The sequence below is a fragment of the Nannobrachium achirus genome, assembly GCF_963921795.1.
Source record: "Nannobrachium achirus genome assembly, chromosome: 16".
Lineage (NCBI taxonomy): Eukaryota > Metazoa > Chordata > Actinopteri > Myctophiformes > Myctophidae > Nannobrachium > Nannobrachium achirus.
In genome coordinates, this window is record NC_137823.1 from 58,411,567 (window position 1) to 58,438,776 (window position 27,210).

Genomic DNA, 27,210 nt, shown 5'->3' on the forward strand with positions numbered 1-27,210 from the left:
TTTGTCTATTTGTAGCATTCTGTCATTGGGTCAAATATGTTACACAGAAACTCCATCTCCATCTCCAGCGTGTTGGTGTCACCAAAACACAGCCCAGAAGAACCACAGCACATCAACACTACCTGTGGATGATACTCACTGCTTGTTCAGGTAAGTTACACCACACTGTAAAAAAATCGAACCTCGGTTCGAAGTGAAGCGGTGAATTCTTATTCTATGTGTTCTAGAGCTATGAAATCTGTGTTCTAGATCTATACATTCTATCTTCTAGATCCATACTTTCTGTGTGCTTTAGTTCTATATTTTCATGAATTCTGAATGAATGAATGAATGATTTTGTCTGGAGGGCCAAATTGTCATGTGAAGCTTGACCAATCCTCAATTCTGCATGCACGGGGAAGACATGGGACAGACATGGGACAGACATGGGACAGACAAAGCCACACCTTGGAAGCGGCTTTCACCGCTTCAATGATGCTCAGTTTTCTTTGCAATAGTATAACGCAGAGGTTCTCAAACCTTTTCAAGGACTCCCAAAACGTATTAGCCGGCAGACATTTGAAAAGATAATGCCAGGGCAGGGAGCCCCATAATTACGGCTCTAGCAGTGATTCTCAACTATTTTGACATGCATTTGTTAGGCTTCGGACCCCCATTTAATGGTATTTCTATTGAGATCTATAATGTAAAAATCAATGTTAACTAGAAATACTGTTCCTACGAAACAGTGTGGGCGCACATGGAACGCCATGGGCACAAAGATCTACCCAACGGGCACTCCAACATAAATGGGAATAAAAATCTGCCCAACGGGTACTGGAACATTTCTTCTGAGACTCCTATTTTATATTCTTTAGTATCTAAAGATTTAGGAGAACAAACTACAAAAGATTTCATGTGTGTGTATTTATATCAGGTCGCACTTGTTGGTGGTGATTAGGGATGGAGCCCTAAACAAGGGTAGCTTGATAACCCGATAACAGATTTATTGAGTACCCGGTATCAATAAGCTTTGGGCTTATCAAGCTTGTTATCAAGCATAGCAGCCCACGATCATGTTTAAGCAATCAAGACAAGAGGCGATCAAGAAATTATTACAGTACTATTCATAATATAAAGCCATTTAACACTTATTGCACACTAACGAATGATTGTTTTAATGATATTTAATGATATGTGTTACTTTTGTCAATCGTCATCTTCATAGATGGTGGTCAGCCACAAACTCACAGTCACAACACAAATGGGCAATAATAAAAGATACCAGTTATGTTCTGAATTTGTCATCTCATATCTTTCCACAAAATATTAGAAAACACTCAATAGTGGGCTCGATAAAAGCCCAGCTCAATAAGCAGGATCGATGCTCCATGCCTAGTGGTGATGTCACCAAGAACGCTGCTCCTCATTGGCTAAGGCCCTGCCTTTGTCAGTTTTTGCCAGACCCATGAAATGGGTAGGCCTACATAAGCAAATGTCGGTCTGTCCCTTTTCTATATAAAGGGTATATATGATGATGACATGATGATGACATGCCTACAAAAGGCATGATGTCATAAATGATGATGACAGACAGGGGGTCTGGCACAACCAGGTTGACCTGGTCTAGTTTGAGGAGAATAACCTTGATCTATAGAGTTTTGGTATAACATACTGGTCTGGCCTTTCAGTGAGCACACAATTAATCAAATAATGGTGCATTAATTGTGCTGTTACTCTTCCTATGATTGTATCCTATTGTAGTTGGGGTTGTGGGGCGGCATAGCTCAGGGGTAGAGAAACCGTTATTAGAGTACGAAGGGTTCCCGAAAGGTTCCCAGTTCGAATCCGGGCTCCCCCTGAGTTAATGTCGAAGGGTCCTTGGGCATGACTCTGAACCCCACATTGCTCCCGGTGAGCAGGTTGTTGCCTTGCATGGTTTCCTCCGCCACCGGTGTATGAATGTGTGCGTGAATGGGTGAATGTAATGCACAATCTCTGTAAAGCGCTTTGGATAAAAGCGCTATATAAATGCACCATTTACCATTTACCATTTAGTTCTAATGACCTGTACTGTAACTTAAACTGCTGTGCTGTCTCTGCCTCCTGAATCCAAACCCCAGCATCAACTAGAACTGCACTCTCTTGAGGTGCCAACTTGGGCCTTGTGGCCATGTATGGCCTACTTGTGCGCCAGCAGAGTGCGCCTCGTGGCACTCTGCAACCAGGAATACTGGTCCCTCATTGGCTGTTAATGATGACGTCCCTGAGATGCTGGTCCCTGATTGGGCTACGGGCTTAAACTAGAGAGGACACCGACATACATAATTACATACCCAGCTGATCGCAGTACTTGCGCGCTCCGCTGGCGCAAGCAATAAAGCCATCCATCTATCTAGAAGGCTTGGGCTGAAACTGCCCAAATATGGATGATGACACAATAATGACATCTACAGTAGATTACTGAGCTCACAGACTGGCATCCACTATAAATTGTGGCACACATTATAAAACTCAGTTCGTTAAGGATCGGTTCTTTTTCAGAGTGTTGCAGGCGTGTCGAATGTTGCGCTGGACGGTGAATGTGAGAGGAAAACCAAAAGATATACGTTATCAGGCTGCAGTGGCCGTGGGGAACAAACTGTACTCATTTGGAGGTCACTCTAGTCAACCTCTAAAGGACATCAACATCAACATGTACATCTTCAACACAGTGTGTCTGAGATGGAGGACGTTGCCCCCAGTGGCAACTAGAAGAGGAGAAGGTCCCCTTGAAGTTCCCTGCATGCGCCAGTACCACACTGCTGTGCTGGTAGAAGATACCATCTACATGTGGGGAGGTCGGACTAAGACAGGTTACTGCAATGTGCTTTTTGCATTTGACATTGACACCCACGGATGGTTCAAACCCAGAGTTTCTGGGACTGTTCCAGGGAGCAGGGAGGGCCACTCAGCCTTTGTCTTGGAGAAGATCATGTTTATCCATGGAGGATGGACCAAGCGGACTGCACGGACTAATGACATCTACAAGTTGGACACGACCACAATGATCTGGTCTTTAATTAACACCAGAGGGACTCCACCTCCCGCTACATCAAGTCACTCTGCCACCGTCATCGGGACAAAGATGCTTGTATTTGGGGGCGAGGGCTCCCCCAAATCGAGGGAGTATCCGTGCTACAACTCCATCAGTGTGTTTGACACGGAGACCAACTGCTGGCTGGACACGCCTTCTGGACAGTTTCTTCCAGAACAACGCTGTGGTCATTCAGCCTTTACCTACAACGGAGAGCTGTACATATTTGGTGGTTGGAACTCTAACTGGAAAGCCTTAAAAGATGTGTGGAAGTTCAGTCCCGCGACCTTCTCCTGGAAGGAGGTTAAGCCCAAGCGGGAAGGCCCAGTAATGATGGTTGATGGCTGCTGTTGCATGGTGGGAGATCGTATCTTCCTCTTTGGACTATACAGTGATGGCCTGTTCATGTTAGACTTGAGTCCTAGTCTGAAGACGTTATGCAAGCTGGCAGTTATTCAGTACGACCTGGAGCAGTCAGAAATCCCACATGACATCAGGTGGGAACTGGCAGCCATTACTAGGGATGGGTATCGTTCACCTTTTAATCGATACGATACCCTTTTCGATACCTGGGAATCGATACGATACCTTTTTCGATACCATTTTCGATACTTTTTATTTATTATTATTATTATAATTATTATTTGCCTTTTTCTATGGGCTATTTTATAGACGTTGGATCATTATCATAACTAGAAGCTAGCGTCTAGTCGGCGACCTGGCCAACTCGGAACAATGTAAATAGGGAATGAATGCCCCGCCCTTTAATGCAAACCCCATTATACCTGTTTTCATAGGACCCGTTTTGACCATCTGTCTGCCTGGTTCCATTTATGCCCATATATGGAGTTATCTGTATCTGTCTGTCTGTATGTCGCTGTCCATTTTATGTCCATATATGGAGATCACTGCAGTTATAGTTCTGGGTCCATTTTATGCCCATATATGGAGATCTTTGACCATCTGTTTGCCTCTGTCCATTTATGTCCATATATGGAGATATCTGTATCTGTCTGTCTGCAATCCATTTTATGCCCATATATGGGGGCATTCATTTTATGCCCATATATGGAGAACGCGCCTACTAAAGCAGTCATTAAACTTTCAGTAGCGCAACTGTTACAGATGCGACCGGCAAGGGGTGCATTCAAAAGTATCGAAACAAGGTATCGTTCGTTTTTACGTGAACCGATACTCGATAGTATCGACGTCAGTGAATCGATACCATTAAAAGTATCGCCGACGATACCCAACCCTAGCCATTACTGAATTCAAATACTAAATATCACACCCAATCTGAAGTGAGCGGTGGTCGTGCTTGCATAACGTCTTCGGACTAGGATTTAAGTCTAGGATGTAGGCTATGCTACACACACACACACACACACACACACACACACAAACAAAGCTATGGCAAAACTTTGATCTCAATGGACTTACTCTATAATGGTGACGTCACAGAGAATGCTGCTTCCTGATTGGCCAAAAAAAAAGAGGCCGGAACAGAACAATAGTGTGGTTGCCCTACTGGCAACCACACTAACCAGAACTGCACTCTGTCGAGGTGCCAACATGCGCATTGTGCCAGCAGAGCACGCCATGAGTTGCGCTCGCCAGTCGCCAGTGACATCACCACTGGCATCACCAGGAATGCTGGTCCGTCATTGGCTGTTAATGATGAAGTTTCCAGAAATGCTGGTCCCTGATTGGCCTACGGGCTTAAACACACACGGCTACCTACCTACCTACATACTGTACGCAGCCGAATCAGGGGCATAGTTCCGCAGATTTAAAATGACTCCAATACGGAACTAAAACGTCCTATGATTGGCCGCTAGTTGCGCTTAAATCCTTCAAAGGTTTTTCTGGAAAATGCATGTTTCTATGTCGGTGGTGCTCAACCTTTTTCAAGTCAAGGAACCCCAAAAGTATATGTATTTGGTCACGGCCCCCCATCTCATAATATGTTGTTCCAGGGACCCCCCAGAAGCAAAATCTGAGTTACAAATGTTCACTATAAAAATACATATAAAATAATCTGCTATTTTTCAATAGCTAAAGTAGAAAATAATTCCTGGTCTTCAAGGGATATTCCAATAAAAAACTAGACCAGGTCAACCTGGTTGTGCCAGACCCCCTGTCTGTCATCATCATTTATGACATCATGCCTTTTGTAGGCATGTCATCATCATGTCATCATCATATATACCCTTTATATAGAAAAGGGACAGACCGACATTTGCTTATGTAGGCCTACCCATTTCATGGGTCTGGCAAAAAACATACAAAAAACAATCAAACCTCGGTTCAAAGTGAAGTGGTGAATTTTTATTCTATGTGTTCTAGAGCTGTGAAATCTGTGTTCTAGATCTATACTTTCCATGTGCTTTAGTTCTATATTTTTATGAATTCTGAATGAATTAATGATTTTGTCTGGAGGGCCAAATTGTCATGTGAAGCTTGGCCAATCCTCAATACTGCATGCGCGGGACATGACACGGACACAGGACTCCTTGTAAGCCTATGGGACAGACAAAGCCACTCCTTGGAAGCGGCTTTCACCGCTTCAAAAAAGAAAAACTTTGGTCATTTTATCATCTAATCAGGCTTTTGGGAAGACCCTGGACAGATTTTAATTTGCTTCATCCAGTATTTAGATATTTAAGATTCATTTTATCAGAATAGGAAAGTCCTGAGCCCCTCCCCATACACACCCATTGTAACTTCAAACTCCATGAATGTTAGGTTCAACAAAAACACACATTCTGCTGCAGTTTTCAATGCAAATCTCAAACATGGCCGCCAGGTGAATAAGGTCTATTGGGAGGGTCCCAGGACGAGCCTATTCTGATCAAATGTGTTTTAATTGTGCCGTTCGTTACTACGGCCCATTTGGACCCTTGACTGGCCCTGAACCAGATGTTGATAGAGCGTGTTTTAGAGATGATTGTCACCTGTACCGAATAGCACAGGTATCAGTAGGGCTGTCAAAATTATTACATAATCGTCGAATCACAATTATTTGACATAATCGCGACTATTTTTCAAAATCGTCATAATCATTTCCATGTTGAAAAATGTTCATATACTGGTCAGTATATTTCTTAAAGTCAAAAATAGTGGAAATAGCAGATCTTAAAGCTCAACGCTTCGACGCGTTGTGAGCTTGTAGATCAGCTATTTCCACTATCAATGTTCTTTTTAAGTATGAAGTTGTCAAATATGTCAGTAATTTCTTTGTATATTTAAGTTATGTGTCATAATAATTGCCATGGGCAACTTCAAAGCCTAAAAGCCAAACAGAAATGTAATTATCAACGGGTGTGTGTGTGTGTGTATGTGTGTGTGTGTGTGCGCGCGTGCGTGTGTGCGTGCGTGCGTGCGTGCGTGTATGTGTGTGTCATCTGAAGGTGCAACCATGCAGGTCTTTGTGAAGGCCACCTCCTGCCAGACGCAGGTGGCCCTGGAGGTTGAGCCGACCGAGACCATCGAGAGCCTCAAGTCCAAACTCAGAGAAGCCTGGGAGATCCCCGTTACCTACAACCTCAAGCTGGCCTACCAGGGCGACCGCCTGGACGACATACGCTTCCTGTCCGACTACAACATCCAGAACCACTCCAAGATCCAACTCCTGACTCCAGGTTAGCGGTGGGCCATATGGAAACGTACAATATCAACACATTTTCCCAAGCTGTATCACGATACACGATTTTATCACAATTCTTTTTCACGTTGGTTTTGATGGTTATTTTTCAAGTTACTTGACAAAAACTAGACTCTCTGGGTTCCTTTTGGGAGGTCTAAATTGAACTTTACAAGTATGTAACTCTGACAGGATACAAATGAAACCAAATGGACCCTTACGGGTCCATTTGGTTTCATTTGTATACTGTCAGAGTTAAGTGGAGACCTTGGCATTTTAAAGTTAGAGAACAACTGATTTAGACCAAAATGCAGGTTTGAATTGAATTCTGCAATGATCTCTGTATTAACAATTAAACAGGATTTTTTACAAGGCTCCCTCAATTGTATCACGATATATACGATACCTCTGAAAAGGCATATCATGGAGACATTGTATCGTCTCCACGATAATTATCACCATATCTCCTACCCCTATTCCAGGTGGCACAACCAAGTTTCATTTTCTCCTCTACCATGACGAGATCATGACCCTGATGGTTAAACGAGGCATCGGCTTGCCCGAAATAATGGAGAAGATCGACATCTATCAAACGGAAGGAGTGCTGGAAGGATGGGAATTTGAATGACAGTGAATGATTCTTTAGCCATAACAACGTTGTTCCATTAACTTAACTTATTCGTTGTTCCGTTAACTTACTTATTTATTTGTTAGTGTTTTTTGCACTTGAATCAGTAAAGATAAAAAAAAACATTGCATTAAAGTATTTTTGCATTAAAGGTACATCAGGAGTTATTGGTTGCATTTAATGTAACTTGTGATTTAAAAATGGAACGATGTCTGTCACATTATAGTTACATTTACCTGAGATAAATGCATCTGCAGATGTCTGAACTCATTTGAAAATAAAAGATAGTCTATTACTGTCAAAACGCTTATGTCTCTTTAACACAAACTCTGCCATCAAAATACCCCTTTGTACCCCTTCTCTGCCATGCCCGTAGAGCCCGTAAATGTAATAAAAATTAATTAAAAAACATTTTTTTATCGAATCGCAACTAAAATAGGCCGGAACTAATGCTCCGTGATCGGTTTCTACACGGACACATTATTGAGCGGACCACTTTAACATTGGAGTCCCTGAACCGGAAGCGGAAGTCCGTCCTCTATTTTGGCCCAGCTTACTGTCTACACTCCGCGGCTTACAGATGGAGAACTTATTGATCAATTGAAAAAGTTTCAACGGATTTGAGAAGCTGATGGAATACGCGAACACACGAGCAGTGTCCGATCACGCACGATGGGAACTGGACGAGCGCCCACGTTAACAGGTAGGACTCGGAGAAGCCGGCAGTGAAAGACATAGAGAAATTAACGGGCTTTACGGCCGTAAACTACGAATGCGTTAATCAAGTGGTAGTCCATTTATAACCGCCAAAATTTGGGTGATGTGTGCTTCCCAGTTTTTGTTATTTCACAATATAACTGACATCTAAAGAAATACCATCTCCAGGCAATAACTCCAGTTTAAAGGAGTAGTTCACCCCCAAAATGATTTTTTTTCTATTGATTACTCAGGCCATGGAGAGTAGAGTTCAATAATATTTTTTGGTTTTTGTCACATTCCTAAGACAAAAATGTGATAACAATAAATTTACCCCCATTGATTCCGGATGGTGACCCGTTTCGAAACGGGTCACCATCCGGAATCAATGGGGGTAAATTTACTCGAATCAAAATTTTGTCTTAGGAATGTGACAAAAACCAAAAAATATTATTGAACTCTACTCTCCATGGCATGAGTAATCAATAGGAAAAAAATCATTTTGGGGGTGAACTACTCCTTTAATGAATAACATACCGGGGAGTTTTCTATTATATTGGAATCTTACAAACTGTTACTTTAAAGGTGTATTCAGTGATAATGAAAGTGGCCGGGGGTCATCTTGTCACAGTGTGGAAATGTTTAGTTTTTTTTTATAGATTTTCTACACGATTATAATGTTCTCGTTTTGATCATTAGACCCAATCACTGAATATTGGTAGGCCTACGTCTCCAGCTTCAGGATATGTATGATACTGATTTACTACGAGACTGTGGCATTTTATTAGTTCAGTCAGCGCGACTGTGGTTCTCAAAACTTTTATTTTGACCATCATAACTATACATCATAACATAACTACGGCCATACTCTACCCTGATTGGTCAAGGACTGTCTGGCCACCTCTGAAAACGGAATCTAGCTAGCTATGCTCGCAACACAGGCCATGGTGGAAGTCCTTATATGGTCAGCACACATTCTAGTGAGGTGAATGAATGGAAAATGTACCAATTATATTTGTACTTGAATGAAATACAATCACTGAATATACCTTTAACTGACATTATCTTTGTGAGCACTAAATTCCTGATACTAGATATGTTGTAGTTGTTCCTATTAATATTTTGGCATCACGTTGCGATGCACTGTTAGCTTGTAGATCAACTCTTTTGGGCAGGAGAAACGGTCTCCCTGTGGGCTCCGTGACTATAGCTCTACATCACTGCCAGAGCAAAGCTGATGATGTTAGCACTCCACCTCAGACATAACAGCAGAAGCTACGCGTGATGACAGCCAGCCAAGACACTGTTCCACCGGCCCTGCCAGCTACCCAGAGTCTGACAACAATTAACGAGGGGACCGAAGACTGAACAACCAACGTTGACGCCACTAATGAGCATCGAACTGCCAGCACCGACACCGCGTCAGAGCCGGGCCCAACGGAGGAGACGCTTGTAGGCGCGTGTGTGGCTTTTTCAGCGGCACGAGGACCCTCCTTGTAGGGGTGGGCGATATGGAAAAATACAATATCACAATATTTTCCCAAGCTGTATCACGCACGATACACGATTTTATCATGATTCTTTTTTATGGTTATTTTTCAAGTTACTAGACAAAAACTAGACTCTCTGGGTTCCTTTTGGGAGGTCTAAATTTAACTTTACAAGTATGTAACTCTGACAGTATACAAATGAAACCAAATGGACCCGTAATTTGTATACTGTCAGTGTTAAGTGGAGACCTTGACATTTTAAAGTTGGAGAACTACTGATTTAGACCAAAATGCAGGTTTAAATTGAATTCTGCAATGAATCTCTGTATTAATGATTAAACAGGAATTTTTACAAGGCTCCCTCAATTGATATGATACCTCTGAAAAGGCATATCGTGGAGACTAGGGGTGTAACAATATAATAACTGTATCGAAATATCGTTTTTAACTTAAAAAACCGAAGTATATCGAAATGAAAACAGCTAAAATCGAATCGTATCGTTTTATTTTGTATCGTATCGAATCGGCAGTGCAAAGAATCGATTGTATCGATACTACCTACTTGTGCATGTATTTAGCATTTTTAAGAAGAAAAAATGAAAAAAGAGGGGTTTAATTACTTTTCCTTTCCATATAGCTACACTGGTCTATCGATAAATGTGTGTAATCTCTGGGTTCATGTCAAGGTGCAGGTTTGTCGATATACAATGTCCATGTATTTGGCAGATAATCACTGTGTTTACTTATTTATATCCATACTAATACATGTTTCCCTTAAAAACCTGCACTATCCACAACTTTCACACAGATTTAATGTCTTTGCTAAATAGTTACTATATCGATTTTAAATCATTGAATCGAATCGTATCGTATCACCATGAATGAAACAATATCGTCCATGTATCGTATCGTCAACCATGTATCGTGATGCGTATCGTATCGTTGTTAAAATGTATCGTTACACCCCTAGTGGAGACGTCGTATCGTCTCAGCGATAATTATCACCATATCGCCCTCCCCTACCTCCTTGACTCTCATGTAGCGGACCTGGAGTTACTACTAGCTCTAGTGGCCAGCTTCCGGGGGGTGTTTCAAGTCATTCACCAGGCAGGTACTTCATAACCAAATCTGATGTTCCTGGCTGGGTCACGTGGTAAGCAGTGAGGTGTCATGATTTGTGCAGGATGTTTGACACTGACCAATACTCCCTTGAGTCACAAGGTGTTGGTCAGGGGTGCATCCCCCCATTCCGACATGCTGTCATTCCGACACTAACCCTTACCTCTATGGAAGTGTCGCCACTCAGACAATTAGAATTCAATGTCGGAATGGCAGCATGTCTGAATAGAGAGCCCCCTTCCTGGGTCAGCACTGTGTTTCGTTATTATTCTTAATGCAAAGCCATGAAAAAGAAATTGACTTTTATACTTTTATCCACACATAATTGTGCATCAATTAAGAATTGATGAAATAGTGCTGTTTACGTTTAAAAATAAGATGCACTTAAAGGGATAGTTCACCCCCAAAATGACTTTTTTTCTATCGATTACTCACCCCATGGAGAGTTGAAAACATGGCTCACAACGTGGCACCGAGTGCCGTGCTGTGAGCTTGTACATCTGCTATTTTTTTAATGTCGTAAAAATGTGTGCAAATCTTTGAATATATTTATTTTTTAAGCAAACATTTGTAACTAAAATCTTGCTTCTGGGTGGTCCCTGGAACTAAATATTTTGAGATGGGGGTCCGTGGCCAAATACATATGATTTTGGGGGTCCTAAGCATGAAAAAGTTGTCACCACTGACATAGAAACATTTTCAAAAAACCTTAGAAGGATTTGAAATATTCAAAGACAAAGAATTTTCACGATAAAAAAAATAAATAGCAGATCTACAAGCTCGCAGCGTGGCACTCGGTGCTGCACTGTGAGCTTGTATATCTGCTATTTTTCAATAGTTAAAGTACCCAGGGCCCAGAATTTGGTGTGACACCCCTGTACTTAGGTGTACAAATATGCATGCACTTCTTATCCTCTCACACGCATACAAATGCGCACACGCACGTGCGCACACACAAACACACACACACACACACACACACACACACACACACACACACACACACACACACACACACACACACACACACACACACACACACACACACACACACACACACACACACACACACACACACACACACACACACACACACACACGCGCACACGCACACACACGCACACACACACAAAACATGAGTCACCCAGAGATTGTTATTTCCACAGTCCCATCCCTCTCCCTCCATCCATCACAGGAAATGGTTTCTAATAATAATGAAGACAGAAAGACGTGGGTCAGGTGGTCTCCTGTGAGAGGGCAGTCTCATGGGGCAGGGGTCTTCAACAGGGGGTCCGGGACCCCTAGGGGGTCCTCAGAGTTACTACAAGTGGTCCTCCAAATCTTTGAGTGATAAGAAACCTTTTCTTCTTCATTTTTTTATATTAACCACTTGAACCCTAGTGTCCATATTCTTAGAACCTTTGCCAAAAATAGCTGATCTAGAAGCTCACACCAACGCCTCGCGCTGATGTGTCGGGACTCGCGGTGGAAAGCTCTTCACCGCGAGGAATGACGTAATGTTGTAGTTTTATGACTCAAAAAGACTACACTGCGGTGGATACGACTCTGATAGAGGCTTAAGGGTCCTTTTGGAACCTTGTCAAGGAACCCAGAGGGTCCCTGGAGCCCACTTTGAGAACCACTGTGTTATATTGTAGATTCAGTGTCCCAGCTTACTACTACTGGGATGGCCTTGCAAATATTTGAGCAGCAAACTCTTGATTTAAACCCAAAGAACCTACAGTATTTTTGTTGTGACGTGCAGTGTTTCCATTTTGGTGCCATTCAACCACCAAAGCATACCAGCCTGTTTGCACCACAATCTTGAGTTTGTACCCAAGGAAAATAATAACCGATGACTAAGAAGAGAAAGCTATTTCCTCTACAACAAACAGATGTTTAACACCATACATAAGTGATTACAAACCAACTACTTTTATAATACCGAAATGTACATATCACTTGCCTGCTTAATAAACCAGACTGCACTCAACACCACCCCCTGGCGGCAGTGGTGTTGTAGTGAAGTCTGGCCCTTCACATTAAATAAGCGTTTTCCACTAGCCCCATGAAAGGGCTAGCCAATCATAGGCTTGAAGCATGTGGTGGGTGGTGGCCTGGTTCAGAACCATTCAGCCAATCAGGCGAGTCTGTGTGTATACAAACACATCCCCCTCTCCACTCTAATTACAGACATCAACAGGTCGTAGTCTTTGATGCTTTCATTGACTAACGAGCTATTGACACTTCTATGGCTCAATCAATTACCGCAGTTCTCAATCCTTTTGAAGTTCAAAGGGAGCAATTAAGAGCTCTGGCTGACTACACCAGGCTTTAGCCCGCCCCCCCCAGAAATGGAATCTCTCCCTGCAATCCCAGACTCTCTTCCCAAAACAAAGTGTGTGATAGAGTCTGGCACCGCCAGGCAAACATATCATTGGATCAAGTAGGCAGTGCATGTAAGGTTTAACTCCCAGAACATGGAGGGAAACATAGCGGTGAATGACAGAGTAGAACCTGATAATAACATTAATCACAATCTTGTCAAGCTTGTAGATCAGCCATTTTCAGCTTAGAGATCTGGTTTAGTGGGGATACAAGGAAAAGACCAAGGGGTCGCTGGGGGAATCCAATCAACTAAATATATAAGTAGGTTTTCTGTGGTTATGGTAGTGTAATGACGAAAATGTTTCTCAGTACTGCTTGTGTATAGATAGATAGATAGATAGATACCTTTATTATCCCAAGGGGGAAATTCAGTTGTCCAGTTGTAGCATAGCAGTATACAGTTATTTACAAAGTTACAGAGAAGTAGAAAAAAGATAGATAAGAGAAGAAAAAAAAAAAAGAGCAGTACAGTACCAATAAAGAGAAGGTGCATCAATAGAGGGGGCGAATAATATATAAGTATATATACATAAAGTGTCTTACAAAAAAGAGACAGTCATTGCTAGTTAGTGCAACAAGTATCTCACTGACATTGTTAAACAAAGCAGAATACTCAGAAACTACCAACACAACCTAATAGTGCAAAGTAAAAAATCAGTGCGAAAAAAACAAACAAAAAAGCAGCTCAGAGAAGAAGAAACTAGGGAGCGTGTCACCGCAAGACGCACATGAGCACTCTCCCTGGAAGGTCCTTAGGGGTCAAAGTCAATACAGCAATAGTTCCGTCAGTCTAAGTTAGGAAGGAAGTTTGTGTGTAAAGCTGTGTATGAACCAGTGATACGTAATAACAAAGACGTCTCACCCTCTTCAGCTTGGCCACATTATCCTCCATGGTCAGTCCGTTCAGAACCCCAGAGATGCACAGGAAACCCCCCAGGAAACAGGGGGCAAAACACACCTAGAGAAACACACAGTAACATGCAGAAACATTCATTTATCCTCAGTGTTGTGCATCTATACTAAACACACCTAGAGAAACACACAGTAACATGCAGAAACATTCATTTATCCTCAGTGTTGTGCATCTATACTAAACACACTACAGAAACACACAGTAACATGCACAAACATTCATTTATCCTCAGTGTTGTGCATCTATACTAAACACACCTAGAGAAACACACAGTAACATGCAGAAACATTCATTTATCCTCAGTGTTGTGCATCTATACTAAACACACCTAGAGAAACACACAGTAACATGCAGAAACATTCATTTATCCTCCTCAGTGTTGTGCATCTATACTAAACACACCTAGAGAAACACACAGTAACATGCAGAAACATTCATTTATCCTCCTCAGTGTTGTGCATCTATACTAAACACACCTAGAGAAACACACAGTAACATGCACAAACATTCATTTATCCTCAGTGTTGTGCATCTATACTAAACACACCTAGAGAAACACACAGTAACATGCAGAAACATTCATTTATCCTCCTCAGTGTTGTGCATCTATACTAAACACACCTAGAGAAACACACAGTAACATGCAGAAACATTCATTTATCCTCCTCAGTGTTGTGCATCTATACTAAACACACCTAGAGAAACACACAGTAACATGCACAAACATTCATTTATCCTCAGTGTTGTGCATCTATACTAAACACACCTAGAGAAACACACAGTAACATGCAGAAACATTCATTTATCCTCCTCAGTGTTGTGCATCTATACTAAACACACCTAGAGAAACACACAGTAACATGCACAAACATTCATTTATCCTCAGTGTTGTGCATCTATACTAAACACACCTAGAGAAACACACAGTAACATGCAGAAACATTCATTTATCCTCAGTGTTGTGCATCTATACTAAACACACCTAGAGAAACACACAGTAACATGCAGTAACATTCATTTATCCTCAGTGTTGTGCATCTATACTAAACACACTACAGAAACACACAGTAACATGCAGAAACATTCATTTATCCTCAGTGTTGTGCATCTATACTAAACACACCTAGAGAAACACACAGTAACATGCAGAAACATTCATGTATCCTCCTCAGTGTTGTGCATCTATACTAAACACACCTAGAGAAACACACAGTAACATGCAGAAACATTCATTTATCCTCAGTGTTGTGCATCTATACTAAACACACCTAGAGAAACACACAGTAACATGCACAAACATTCATTTATCCTCAGTGTTGTGCATCTATACTAAACACACCTAGAGAAACACACAGTAACATGCAGAAACATTCATTTATCCTCAGTGTTGTGCATCTATACTAAACACACCTAGAGAAACACACAGTAACATGCAGAAACATTCATTTATCCTCAGTGTTGTGCATCTATACTAAACACACCTAGAGAAACACACAGTAACATGCAGAAACATTCATTTATCCTCCTCAGTGTTGTGCATCTATACTAAACACACCTAGAGAAACACACAGTAACATGCAGAAACATTCATTTATCCTCCTCAGTGTTGTGCATCTATACTAAACACACCTAGAGAAACACACAGTAACATGCACAAACATTCATTTATCCTCCTCAGTGTTGTGCATCTATACTAAACACACCTAGAGAAACACACAGTAACATGCAGAAACATTCATTTATCCTCCTCAGTGTTGTGCATCTATACTAAACACACCTAGAGAAACACACAGTAACATGCAGAAACATTCATTTATCCTCCTCAGTGTTGTGCATCTATACTAAACACACCTAGAGAAACACACAGTAACATGCACAAACATTCATTTATCCTCAGTGTTGTGCATCTATACTAAACACACCTAGAGAAACACACAGTAACATGCACAAACATTCATTTATCCTCAGTGTTGTGCATTAGGGTGGATCTTAAATTACCTTTTTTAGATTTTCTTGAGTCTCACCCCCCAATTATGTTCCAATGTACAAAAAAATGCTTTGGTTAAAATTTGGTTGAATTTCAAGCATATTTAGAGGTAGCTCAATCAAGTCAAAGATTGTACATTTTATTGGTCAAAATCGAATTGCACTGCAGGCACATTTAAGTTATACATTACACATTATTCTTATACTAAGCACAGAAATTATATTTTTTAAGCTTACAAATCTAAACACAAATCTGATTACATGTTTGTCATATGTCAAACCAGAATTAATGTATTGTAGGAAATAGCAAAGAAAAGAATGACAATTGCTATTTTTCATTTAACGTGCACAATGACATGTCTTTATTGCACACTCTTCAATCATACTCACAACACACAACAAGTACACAGCCCCACTTCCTTGTTTACCCCCAAAAACCCCGAAAGTCACTGCAGTATAGCAATTCAGTAGTTACTGATCAATTAAAGTTTGTTTACGGCTATCGGGATACTTGTGCCGATGGTTCTGCACAATTTGCAGCAAGTATTGGAGTTGGGACTCATCTTTAGTAATGAGACCACAATATTCTTGTATTAGGTCAACCCCACGCTCTGCATGATCATTGACAACATTCATTGCCTTCACTACAGCCAGAGCTTCTTGGTAGTCTACCCTGGGCTCCCACTCATCGGGATCAACGTCAAGGAAGTCATCTGGGAGATCCATCATTTTGAAAAGCACTTCAATGTTCTTCCTTGGAATTGTTCCAAGGTCAACAGTAATTCTCAGTTCATGATCTTCATTTCCATCTTTCATGGCTCTCACCATCAGCCTCGTCGTTTGCGCGCTCACTTGACTGTCAAACAATGCAAGTCCGACAATCTCTGGAGCAAAATACCATAAGTGATTGGAACACTTTTGAGAAGCAGCTTTAGACACCTCAGCATTTATTGATGAATATTCCAGCAACGATTTTAACAGCTGCCAAGTAATTTAGTGGAGCGCTGACAGCAACAGGTGCCATCATCCATGCCTTCACATAATTGCAAACTGCAAAAATGCACAAATCCATGCATGCTTTTTCTTCCCTGAAGGTCAGTTTGAATTGGCCATGAAACATCCAGATCTTCATACAATAAATAACCTTTGCCATCCAACGGGCATGATGGGTAGCTCCTGGAGCTCTGAACCGGATACCTCCAGCAGCGAGGTATCTGGTTCATCAATAAATGCTGAGGTGTCTAAAGCTGCTTCTCTAAAGTTTTCCAATCACTTATGGTGAACAGGGGCATATGAAGAGAATTACTGTTGACCTTGGAACAATTGCAAGGAAGAACATTGAAGATTTTTTCCAAGGTGCTTTGAGTGGGAGCCCAGGGAGGACTACCAAGAAGCTCTGGCTGTAGTGAAGGCGATGAATGTTGTTAATGATCATGCAGAGTGTGGGGTTGACCTAATACAAGAATATTGTGGTCTCATTACTAAAGATGAGTCCCAACTCCAATACTTGCTGCAAATTGTGCAGGACTATCGGCACAAGTATCCCGATAGCCGTAAACAAACTTTAATTGATCAGTAACTACTGAATTGCTATACTGCAGTGAATTGTCATTCTTTGCTTTGCTATTACCTACAATACATTAATTCTGGTTTGACATATGACAAACATGTAATCAGATTTGTGTTTAGATTTGTAAGCTTAAAAAATATCATTTCTGTGCTTAGTATAAGAATAATGTGTAATGTATAACTTAAATGTGCCTGCAGTGCAATTCGATTTTGACCAATAAAATGTACAATCTTTGACTTGATTGAGCTACCTCTAAATATGCTTGAAATTCAACCAAATTTTAACCAAAGCAGTTTTTTGTACATTGGAACATAATTGGGGGGTGAGACTCAAGAAAATCAGAAAAAGGTCATTTAAGATCCACCCTATTGTGCATCTATACTAAACACACCTAGAGAAACACACAGTAACATGCAGTAACATTCATTTATCCTCAGTGTTGTGCATCTATACTAAACACACCTAGAGAAACACACAGTAACATGCAGAAACATTCATTTATCCTCAGTGTTGTGCATCTATACTAAACACACCTAGAGAAACACACAGTAACATGCAGAAACATTCACTTATCCTCAGTGTTGTGCATCTATACTAAACACACTACAGAAACACACAGTAACATGCAGAAACATTCACTTATCCTCAGTGTTGTGCATCTATACTAAACACACTACAGAAACACACAGTAACATGCAGAAACATTCACTTATCCTCAGTGTTGTGCATCTATACTAAACACACTACAGAAACACATAGTAACATGCAGAAACATTCATTTATCCTCAGTGTTGTGCATCTATACTTGCATGTCTGTATGAGCATGCCATGTGTATTTGTGTTTGCATACTCTGCTGTATGTGTAGTGCTGCCTACATGAATGCATGGCATGGAAACAAACGTTTGTACTGTAATTACCAGTGTCAGGTTGTTTTACACACAATGGGCCCGATTCATCAAGCACTTTACGGCCAAATTACACCCATATTTTGATCTTCGCAGGGGCATCGCAGATTTGTCTTGGGAAACTTGTGGGGGCCAATCAAAGTTGGGCTCTCATAGACTTTACTATATAGTAAAATAATACAAAAAATAAATATGCTTTAAGTAGCATGTGAGGGGTCAAACTAGGTGTTTTTCAGGATTCTGAATCCAATGCAGGCATTTGTTTTGCACGAAAAACATTCCTTTCCGAGAAACGGACGCCACAAAACTGTGAAAAGTGCTGACTCATCAATAAACCATAGTTTTATCACTTTTATGGGGTCCGTTTTTAGCCCAAGGAATGTTTTTCCTGCAAAACAAATGTTTGCATTGGATTCAGAATCATAAAAAACACCTAGTTTGACCCCTTACATGCTACTTAAAGCATATTTATTTTTTGTATTATTTTAGTCTATAGTAAAGTCTATGAGAGCCCAACTTTAATTGGCTCCCACAAGTTTCCCAAGACAAATCTGCGATGCCCCTATAGCCAAAAATGTTACATATGGCATGTTCTAACTGTGTGCCAAATTTCATGCTTCTTTCATAAAGTTCACGATTCCATCAAAAAACGCCTGGACTAGAGGGGGTTATTATAGCCATATTTAGTCTGTAACTAAATATCAAACAATAAATCCCAAATCTATTGTACCTGAAGATAAGGCACATCTGTACATGTAACGCAGGCAGAATGGAAAATATACCCATTTAGGGAAATGAACAGGAAACTTCCACCATCAACACAGTGGTGGCAGCGAGGAATTGTGTTACCTTGATGGGTTGTGAAAGAATGCCCCACTTATGACATAACAGCAAAATGGCTACCATGTCAATACGGTCACTGATCTCTCAGATGTCTAACCTGGTCAACCAGCATCTTCTTCATGGCAGCAGTCTTGGTGCCTCCAACCACCAGTTTGTCCAGGACCTTGTACCAGCCACCGATCACTGGACCCTGGTGGGGGAGAGAGTCACGTATAAGTGAGCTTCTGGCTCTTGGGAGAGGAAAAAAACACACAACAATGCATCATGTGTGATTCATACTGCATAGTATCACACACCAGAAAAAGCTGATCTACAAACTAAACGATAAGCCCTACAGCAAGGGTCTTCAACAGGGGGTCCGGGCTGCCTAAGGGGGGATCCTCCAAATCTTTGTGTGGTAGAAATATTTTTTCTCCTTTTTTATATTAACCACTTGAACCCTAGCATACATATTCTGAGAACATTAGCCGAAAATAGCAGATCTACAAGCTCACAACGCCTTGTGCTGCAAGGCGTTGTGAGCTTGTAGATCGGCTATTTTCGGCAAGAGGTTTGGTGTCAGAGCATGTGAGCGGAGCGCGAGCGGAGCGGGCCGTTTTTGACGTGAGCGTGAGCGAGCGACTTTTCAAATGGATCTGAGTGGCTTTGGAGCGAGGATTTTCCTCCACTTCGTTCCGCTCCAAGCCGACCCTATTGGGGCCGCGCGCCGCATGTTTCCAACAAAACAGAGCCGTGCGCAGTACTAGTGCAGTGAAGCCATGTAGGCACCGCGGAGACGGAGAGGAGAACAGACAGAGAATTCCCTTTATCACGATTTCACTCAAGTCAAATGTATCTAAATTTATATCATCCACACACGTAGGCTATGTTTATAATAAATAGCCTAAGCCTACCTACCTTGTGCCAGTTAAGTTACCAGCAGCCAGTCAACGGACTGATTTGGCTGAATGGAAAACACACGCCACGAGTCGCCTCCCTCTCTCGGTTGTGGTGATTAATCAATAACCAGCTGGATTTAATATTGCCCGTCTTATTAAAAAATACAATGCCTTAGATTAGATGGCGTCTTTTGTAACAGTGAAGGCAGGTTTCCATCAAGCCGAGGCTCACGTCACGTTACCGCAGGCATTTGTCTTGGGAACACTTGGCAAAGCAAAGGAGAAAGTGTTTCGCATATGGTAGCAAAATCCTTTTTTTATTTTCGCTGCTGACTCTGATTGATGAGCGGAGCGTGGAGCGAGCGCGGAGCGAGAAATGCGGAAATCAAGGTGAGCGGCGGAGCGGAGCGGCCCGGTGGCCGACCAGAGCGACGAGCGAGCGGGATGAGAGCCCTCTGGAGCGCGGAGCGGCGATCGTTCCCGCTCCACTCCGCTCACATGCTCTGTTTGGTGTAGAGGGGGAAAAGAGCAGACTAAGTACAGAGAGAAAGGTCAAGTTTATTATTGACGGTTCAAGTGGTTAAATATCTGAAAACAAAAATTTACATGAATCCAAAATACACTGATGATTGTGCTGTCAAACGATGAAACTATATGGAATCTATGAACAGGTTGTGGGGGTCCCTGCTTCATCTGTCTCTCTCAACTAAGGGGTCCTTGGCCTGAAAACGTTGAAGACCCCTGCCCTACAGTAGTCGCACTGTGAGCGTGAGTAGGGCTAGGGCTGTCACGATATGACATTTTACATGACGATTAATTGTCACTCAAATAATTGGAGATTAACGATTTAATTGTGTTTTTTGTCTTTGATAATTACATTTCTGTTTGGCTTTTAGGCTTTGAAGTTGTACATGGTAGATATGACACATAACCTAAAATATACAAAGAAATTACTGACATATTTGACAACTTACTACTTAAAAAATAACTTTGATAGTGGAAATAGCCGATCTACAAGCTCACAACGTGCCGCGATGCGACGCGTTGTGAGCTTGTAGATCTGCTATTTCCAACATTTTTTACCTTTTTTTAAATATATGAACATTTTTCAACATGGAAACGATTATGACGATTATGAAAAATAATCACGATTATTTCAAAAAAATCACGATTAGACGATTATGTAATAATTGTGACAGCCCTATGTGTGATTCATACCGCATAGTGTCACACACCAGAAAAAGCTGATCTACAAACTAAACGATAAGCCCTACAGCAAGGGTCCTCAACAGGGGTCCGCATCAGAGTTCCGACGGTCCGGTATTCCGACACTAAAACTATAACCCTAACTCTACCCCCAACCCTAAACCTAACCTCAGTAAACCTAACCTCAGTAAACCTTACCTCAGTAACTAACCTGCCGACGCTAAGTAACTAACCTGCCTTACGCTAAGTAACTAACCTGCCTTACGCTAAGTAACTAACCTGCCTTACGCTAAGTAACTAACCTGCCGACGCTAAGTAACTAACCTGCCGACCATGTCGGAACAGCGGATAGTCGGGATAGTGAGCGCTTCCCCCTCAACAGGGGGTCCGGGACACCTAGGGGGTCCTCAGAATTACTACAGGGGGTCCTCCAAATCTTTGTGTGGTAGAAAAAAAAATCTCCTTTTTTATATTAACCACTTGAACCCTAGCATACATATTCTGAGAACATTAGCCAAAAAATAGCAGATCTACAAGCTCACAATGCCTTGTGCTGCGAGGCGTTGTGAGCTTGTAGATCGGCTATTTTCGGCAAGAGGTTTGGTGTAGAGGCAGAAAAGAAGTACAGAGAGAAAGGTCAAGTTTATTATTGACGGTTCAAGTGGTTAAATATCTGAAAACACAAATTGACATGAATCCAAAATACACTGATGATTGTGCTGTAAAACTATGAAACTATATGGAATCTATGAAAAGGTTGTAGATGTTCCCTGCTTCATCTCTCTCTCAGCTAAGGGGTCTTTGGCCTGAAAACGTTGAAGACCCCTGCCCTACAGTAGTCGCACTGTGAGCGTGAGTAGGGCTGTGGTTTAGTTTGGCAGCTTGGTCTGAAAACTCCAATAGTTTATGTATAGAAAATACACACATCTTACTACCAGTAAGACTCCCTAATCAGGAGATAAGCGACCGTCAGGTCGCAGCGTGATTTTAGGCCAAAATGTGTAGGAGCAGTGTCCAAAAATTTGTTAGAAAAAATCGGCCTGATGGTGGGCGCTATATGGGACAGATCCATGTTGATGAGATGAGTGTAGAAATATTGTGTACCGATTTGCGTGATTTTAGGGCAAAATCTATAGGAGTAGTGTCCAAAAATGTGTTTTAAAAAATCGGCCTGAAGGTGGCGCTAAATGGGACAGATCCATGTTGATGACATGAGTGTAAACATACCGTGTACCGATTTGCGTGATTTGAGGGAAAAATCTGTAGGAGTAGTGTCCAAAAATGTGTTTTAAAAAATCGGCCTGAAGGTGGCGCTAGAAGAGGGGCATGTGAGAATTGATGGGTGGAGGTTGTGGTTTGGCAGGCAAGGAGTGTGTGTGCAAAATTTGGCATGGATCGGGGCAACGGTTGCGGAGATATGAGCAGGGCAAAAGTGTGACGTGTGACTGACAGACTGACAGACAGACAGCTGGTCGAGGTTTTGACAGTAAATCTATTCTATCTATTTCAATGGTAAGGAAAAAAACAGAAAAAACACAAACAAGAGAAACATGAAAAATACATAAAAATAGAATATATAGGCTTTTGTTTGTGGCAGCGGAGCTTAGTTGACATGTTGTCTATCTATGGAACCTTGGACAATAACAATGGCCTGTTGTTGTGATGTAAGACGATTAGGGAAATATAAATAAACTTTGACTGCGTGTCTGTGACGTCAAAACTTAGAGATAATAGAAATAAAAAAAGAAACGTGGCATTTTGCTGGGTCAGACTGACTTCTGCTGGCGTCATAACATCCATAATGGGGTTTAGAAATAACTCACTCCATGGGGTGCTCCACAGAGTGAGTGAATATCTCCCCTAGGACTTTGTAAGGCAGGGTTCCACAATAGGCGGCCCGCGGGCCATTTGCGGCCCGCGGGGGGGCTACTATCTGGCCCCCACCAACCCCAGTAATAATGGTGGTATAAGAGCAGCAACAACACTAGTATATCGCCATTGTCGGGTGGAAAACACGTATCTCAAAATGTGTACGTTCTTTGCAAAGTAAAGCTCTGCTTCATCAAACAAGGCCGTCGCCCGTCGCACAAAAGTAGTGAAAACGGCAGATCTACAAGCACACAACGCCTCGCACCGCGAGGCGTTGTGTGCTTGTAGATCGGCTGTTTTCACTAGTTTAAATAATTTTAAAAATGATAAATTCAAAATGAACGGTTTTGGACATACAAGATTTTCACCCGACAACGACGATATCTGAACTGTCGCTGGTGTAGCAGGAACGCCGCCGTCGCCCCCTGCAATGCTGTGGCCCTCGGCTTGGTACCCTAGACATGATTCGGCCCTTGGGGAAAACTAATTGGGGACCCCTGATGTAAGGTGTGGATTTCAGCTGTCAGGACCTGTGGAAGCTGGGGGGAATTGCATTTACGCCACACAGTGCAACTTTTCGCCTTCGTTGTGCCCCTATGGGCAGAAGTGAAAGTGCCCAATTGGGGTTGATTGGATGTTGTGTTAATGTGTTCATGATATATGTTTGTTTTTAGAGATGCTCCGATTGCGATTCTTGGGGCCGATACCGATCACCGATCAACTGGAATCAGTATCTGCCGATATCGATATTCCCCATCACAGCGTCAAATCCATAAATTCTTCTATTTATTGTGTTACTGTAGCAGCATTTATATATTTAATGATTCTTCTTACAAAACATTGACATTGTATTAAGTATTAACATTAGGAGATTGCAGGCTGAGGTCCTTTAGTATCCAATTCAACTTGTAGGAGTTGAAGCTGAGGTTACATTCAGTCCCACAGCTAAATATTGTGAAAACAGCTGATCTAGCTTGTAGAATCGGCAAAGCCGATACCGATCAAAGCCGATAAAGGCATTATCGGCCGATCGCGTTCACTCACCGATCAATCGGCACATCTCTATTTGTTTTAGTTGTTGAAATAGGCCCTCTCACTAATTTTGGAAGCCAATTACAGTTAAACATTATGGAATATCAAAAAACGCTCATTGTCACATGACTCCCGAGTTAACTCATTGAGTGCCTATCCCGAATTAGTTCGGGATATATTATCGTATCACAGAGTGCCTATCCCGAACTAGTTCGGGATATTAAAAAAAAAAAAAAAAAAAAAAAAAAAAATTGAATTTTTTTTTTTTGATTTTTTTTTTTTTTTTTTTTTTTTGACCCCATCAAATCTGGTGAACATGATTTCAATCGCGATTTTGCATGTTCCACCCCCATACAACCCCATCTAACATACAGGGCAGCCATTTTTGGTTACATTACATGTAAAACATAAGGGCGATTATCTCAAGAATGCCTGAACGGATTTCCAATCGGATTTTTTTGTTTGAAAGCTGTGAACAAACTGCACAAATCCACTCCAATGCAATCCAGGATTGCATTGGATTTTTCAGAGCTCATTCTTCTCTGTTTTTTTCCCATGCATGAGGTGTGCAAGGTTTAATCATGGCTAAGTTGACGAAAATAAGGCTTCTAAAATGCTTGGTAGCCAATAGCTAACTTCAAGCTAACTTCATCCTCTTCCTGTACATGCAGTCATGCACAAAGGAAAGTGTTCAGGCAAGTCATGGCTGCAGGGCTTCTGCATATACCAGCATATCCCTATGGGATTTTCTCTGGCCACTGGGCGCCCTCTAGTGGTGAAAGGGGTGGCACTAAATGAGTTAATAAACCAATATACTCTGAATACAATGTTTTATATTTGGCTTCAAAGCAAAAGAGTTTAGTTTAATAGTGGACATTTGAATTGGTACTGGTACTGGAGGTAGAATGTATCAAAGAGCTGTGTGACACTGGTCACACAAGGTGCCAAAGTGTCCCCACTGTGGTGACTCTTTTTCTAGTCTTTGTGGATAATCATGTTTTCAGTTTCCTGGTAGGTTAGATGCTAAATGTATCCGACAATAACCCAGTTAGGCCTAGAATTATTGAATGCTTTAACCAGTGAAAAATAGCAGATATACAAGCTCACAACGCGGCACCGAGTGCCGCGCTGCGCCGCGCTGTGAGCTTGTAGATCTGCTATTTTAGAAAAAGTCGTGAAAATGTATGCAAATCTTTGAATATATGTATTTTCAAAGCAAACGTTTGTAACAAAAAGTTTTGCTTCAGGGGGGTCACTGGAACTAAATATTTTGAGTTGGGGGTCCGTGGCCTTGACATGAAAAAGTTTGAGAACCACTGACATAGTAGTCTCTCAAGAACAGACTAAAGCCCGTATCAGAGTCGGGTCCGCGGTGGAAGGCTATCCACTGCGGTGTAGTGCCGTGTAGTCTTTTTGAGTCATAAAACTACAACGTTAACGCTCAAAAAAACTACACGGCACTACACCGCGGTGTAAAGCCTTCCACCGCGGACCCGACTCTGATACAGGCTTAACTGAGCTCCAGTTAAGTGAAAAGGACCTTTTCTTTGACGATGGCCAGCCAGATTGCTGACATAGAAACATAGGGTTTTCAAAAAATCTTAGAAGGATTCAAAAGACACTTATAGAATCGGGTCAAAATTCTAATTTTCAAAAAAATTCAAAAATAGCAGATCTACAAGCTCGTAGCGCGGCACCGATGCCACGCTGTGAGCTTGTATATCGGCTATTTTTCAATAGTTAAAGCATAAAATAATAATACACTATATGTTTCTAATTTCTAAGTTGGCTATCAGCAAGCACAGTGAGTCAAGCTTGGGGGGAAAAGTCCTGAACAAAAACCAGCAACCCAATATGAAGTTTCAGTGGTGAAGTGCAGGCATTTCAACTGAGGAATGAGGTTACAGCAAGAGGCTGTATGACAACCACAATATGCACATTTGTGAAAATTAGTTTTCCCCAAGGGCCGAATCATGTCTAGGGTACCAAGCTGAGGGCCACAACATTGCAAGGGGCGACGGTGGCGTTCCCACTACTCCAGCGACTGTGACAGTTCAGATATCGTCGTTGTCGGGTGAAAATCTTGTATGTCCAAAACCATTCGTTTTGCATTTATCATTTTCAAAATTATTCAAACTAGCGAAAACAGCCGATCTACAAGCGCTTGTAGATCTGCTTGTTTTCACTACTTTTGTGCGACGGCCTTGTATGATTTGTGAAAGAACGTACAAATTTGGAGATATGAAATTTCCACCCGACAACGACGATATACTAGTGTTGTTGCTGCTCTTATACCAACATTATTACTGGGGTTGGTGGGGGCCAGACAGTAGCCCCCCGCGGGCCGCAAATGGCCCGCGGGCCGCCTATTGGGGAACCCTGGTGTATGGTAATAATGAAGACGCCTCCAACAAACAGAGGAGAGGAGAGACTCACCACAAAGAAAAAACCTATGCTCATCATCTTGGCTGTCCGCTGGATACTATGATTGGCCAATCCCCTCCTCTCAAGCAGCTGCTGGGAGATGACATCACCAACACCCACCAATGACCCTGGAGGAGAAAGAGAGAGGGGGGGGGGGGGGGGGGGGGGGGGGGGGGATGGGAAGACGAGGTGAGTGTATGTGTACATACTGTAGCATATTCTAACAAAAAGGCAATTCAAAGCTTTATCCCATTCAAAACGGGTACACATTAATCTATCATTATTTAACGCTTTAACTATTGAAAAATAGCAGATCGTAGATCGCAAAAATAGCAGCTCCGCGCTGCGAGCTTGTAGATCTGCTATTTTTTTTAAATTGTGAAAATTTGAATTTTGACCCGATTCCATACAGTAAGTGTCTTTTGTTTTTTTTAAACAATATTTATTTTGTGTTTTTTTCCATACTTTTTTAAGACATATAAGACATAAGACAACAAATACAGTACAATAAAAAGCTACATTCAGACAAAACAAAAAAGAATACAACCTTAAAAATAAAAAAAA

General features: G+C 41.7%; 1 protein-coding gene across 1 annotated transcript in view; it reads right to left on the bottom strand.

Moving 5' to 3' along the window:
* Positions 1-27,210, bottom strand: part of mpv17 (mitochondrial inner membrane protein MPV17) — a 58,686-nt gene that overhangs the window by 12,756 nt on the left and 18,720 nt on the right. The window contains exons 3-5 of the mRNA XM_080745188.1: positions 26,659-26,774; positions 19,335-19,427; positions 13,882-13,977 (exon numbers count right to left, since the gene is read on the bottom strand). Of these exons, the coding sequence (XP_080601314.1) occupies positions 13,882-13,977; positions 19,335-19,427; positions 26,659-26,774 (305 nt within the window). The remainder of the gene's footprint in view (positions 1-13,881; positions 13,978-19,334; positions 19,428-26,658; positions 26,775-27,210) is intronic.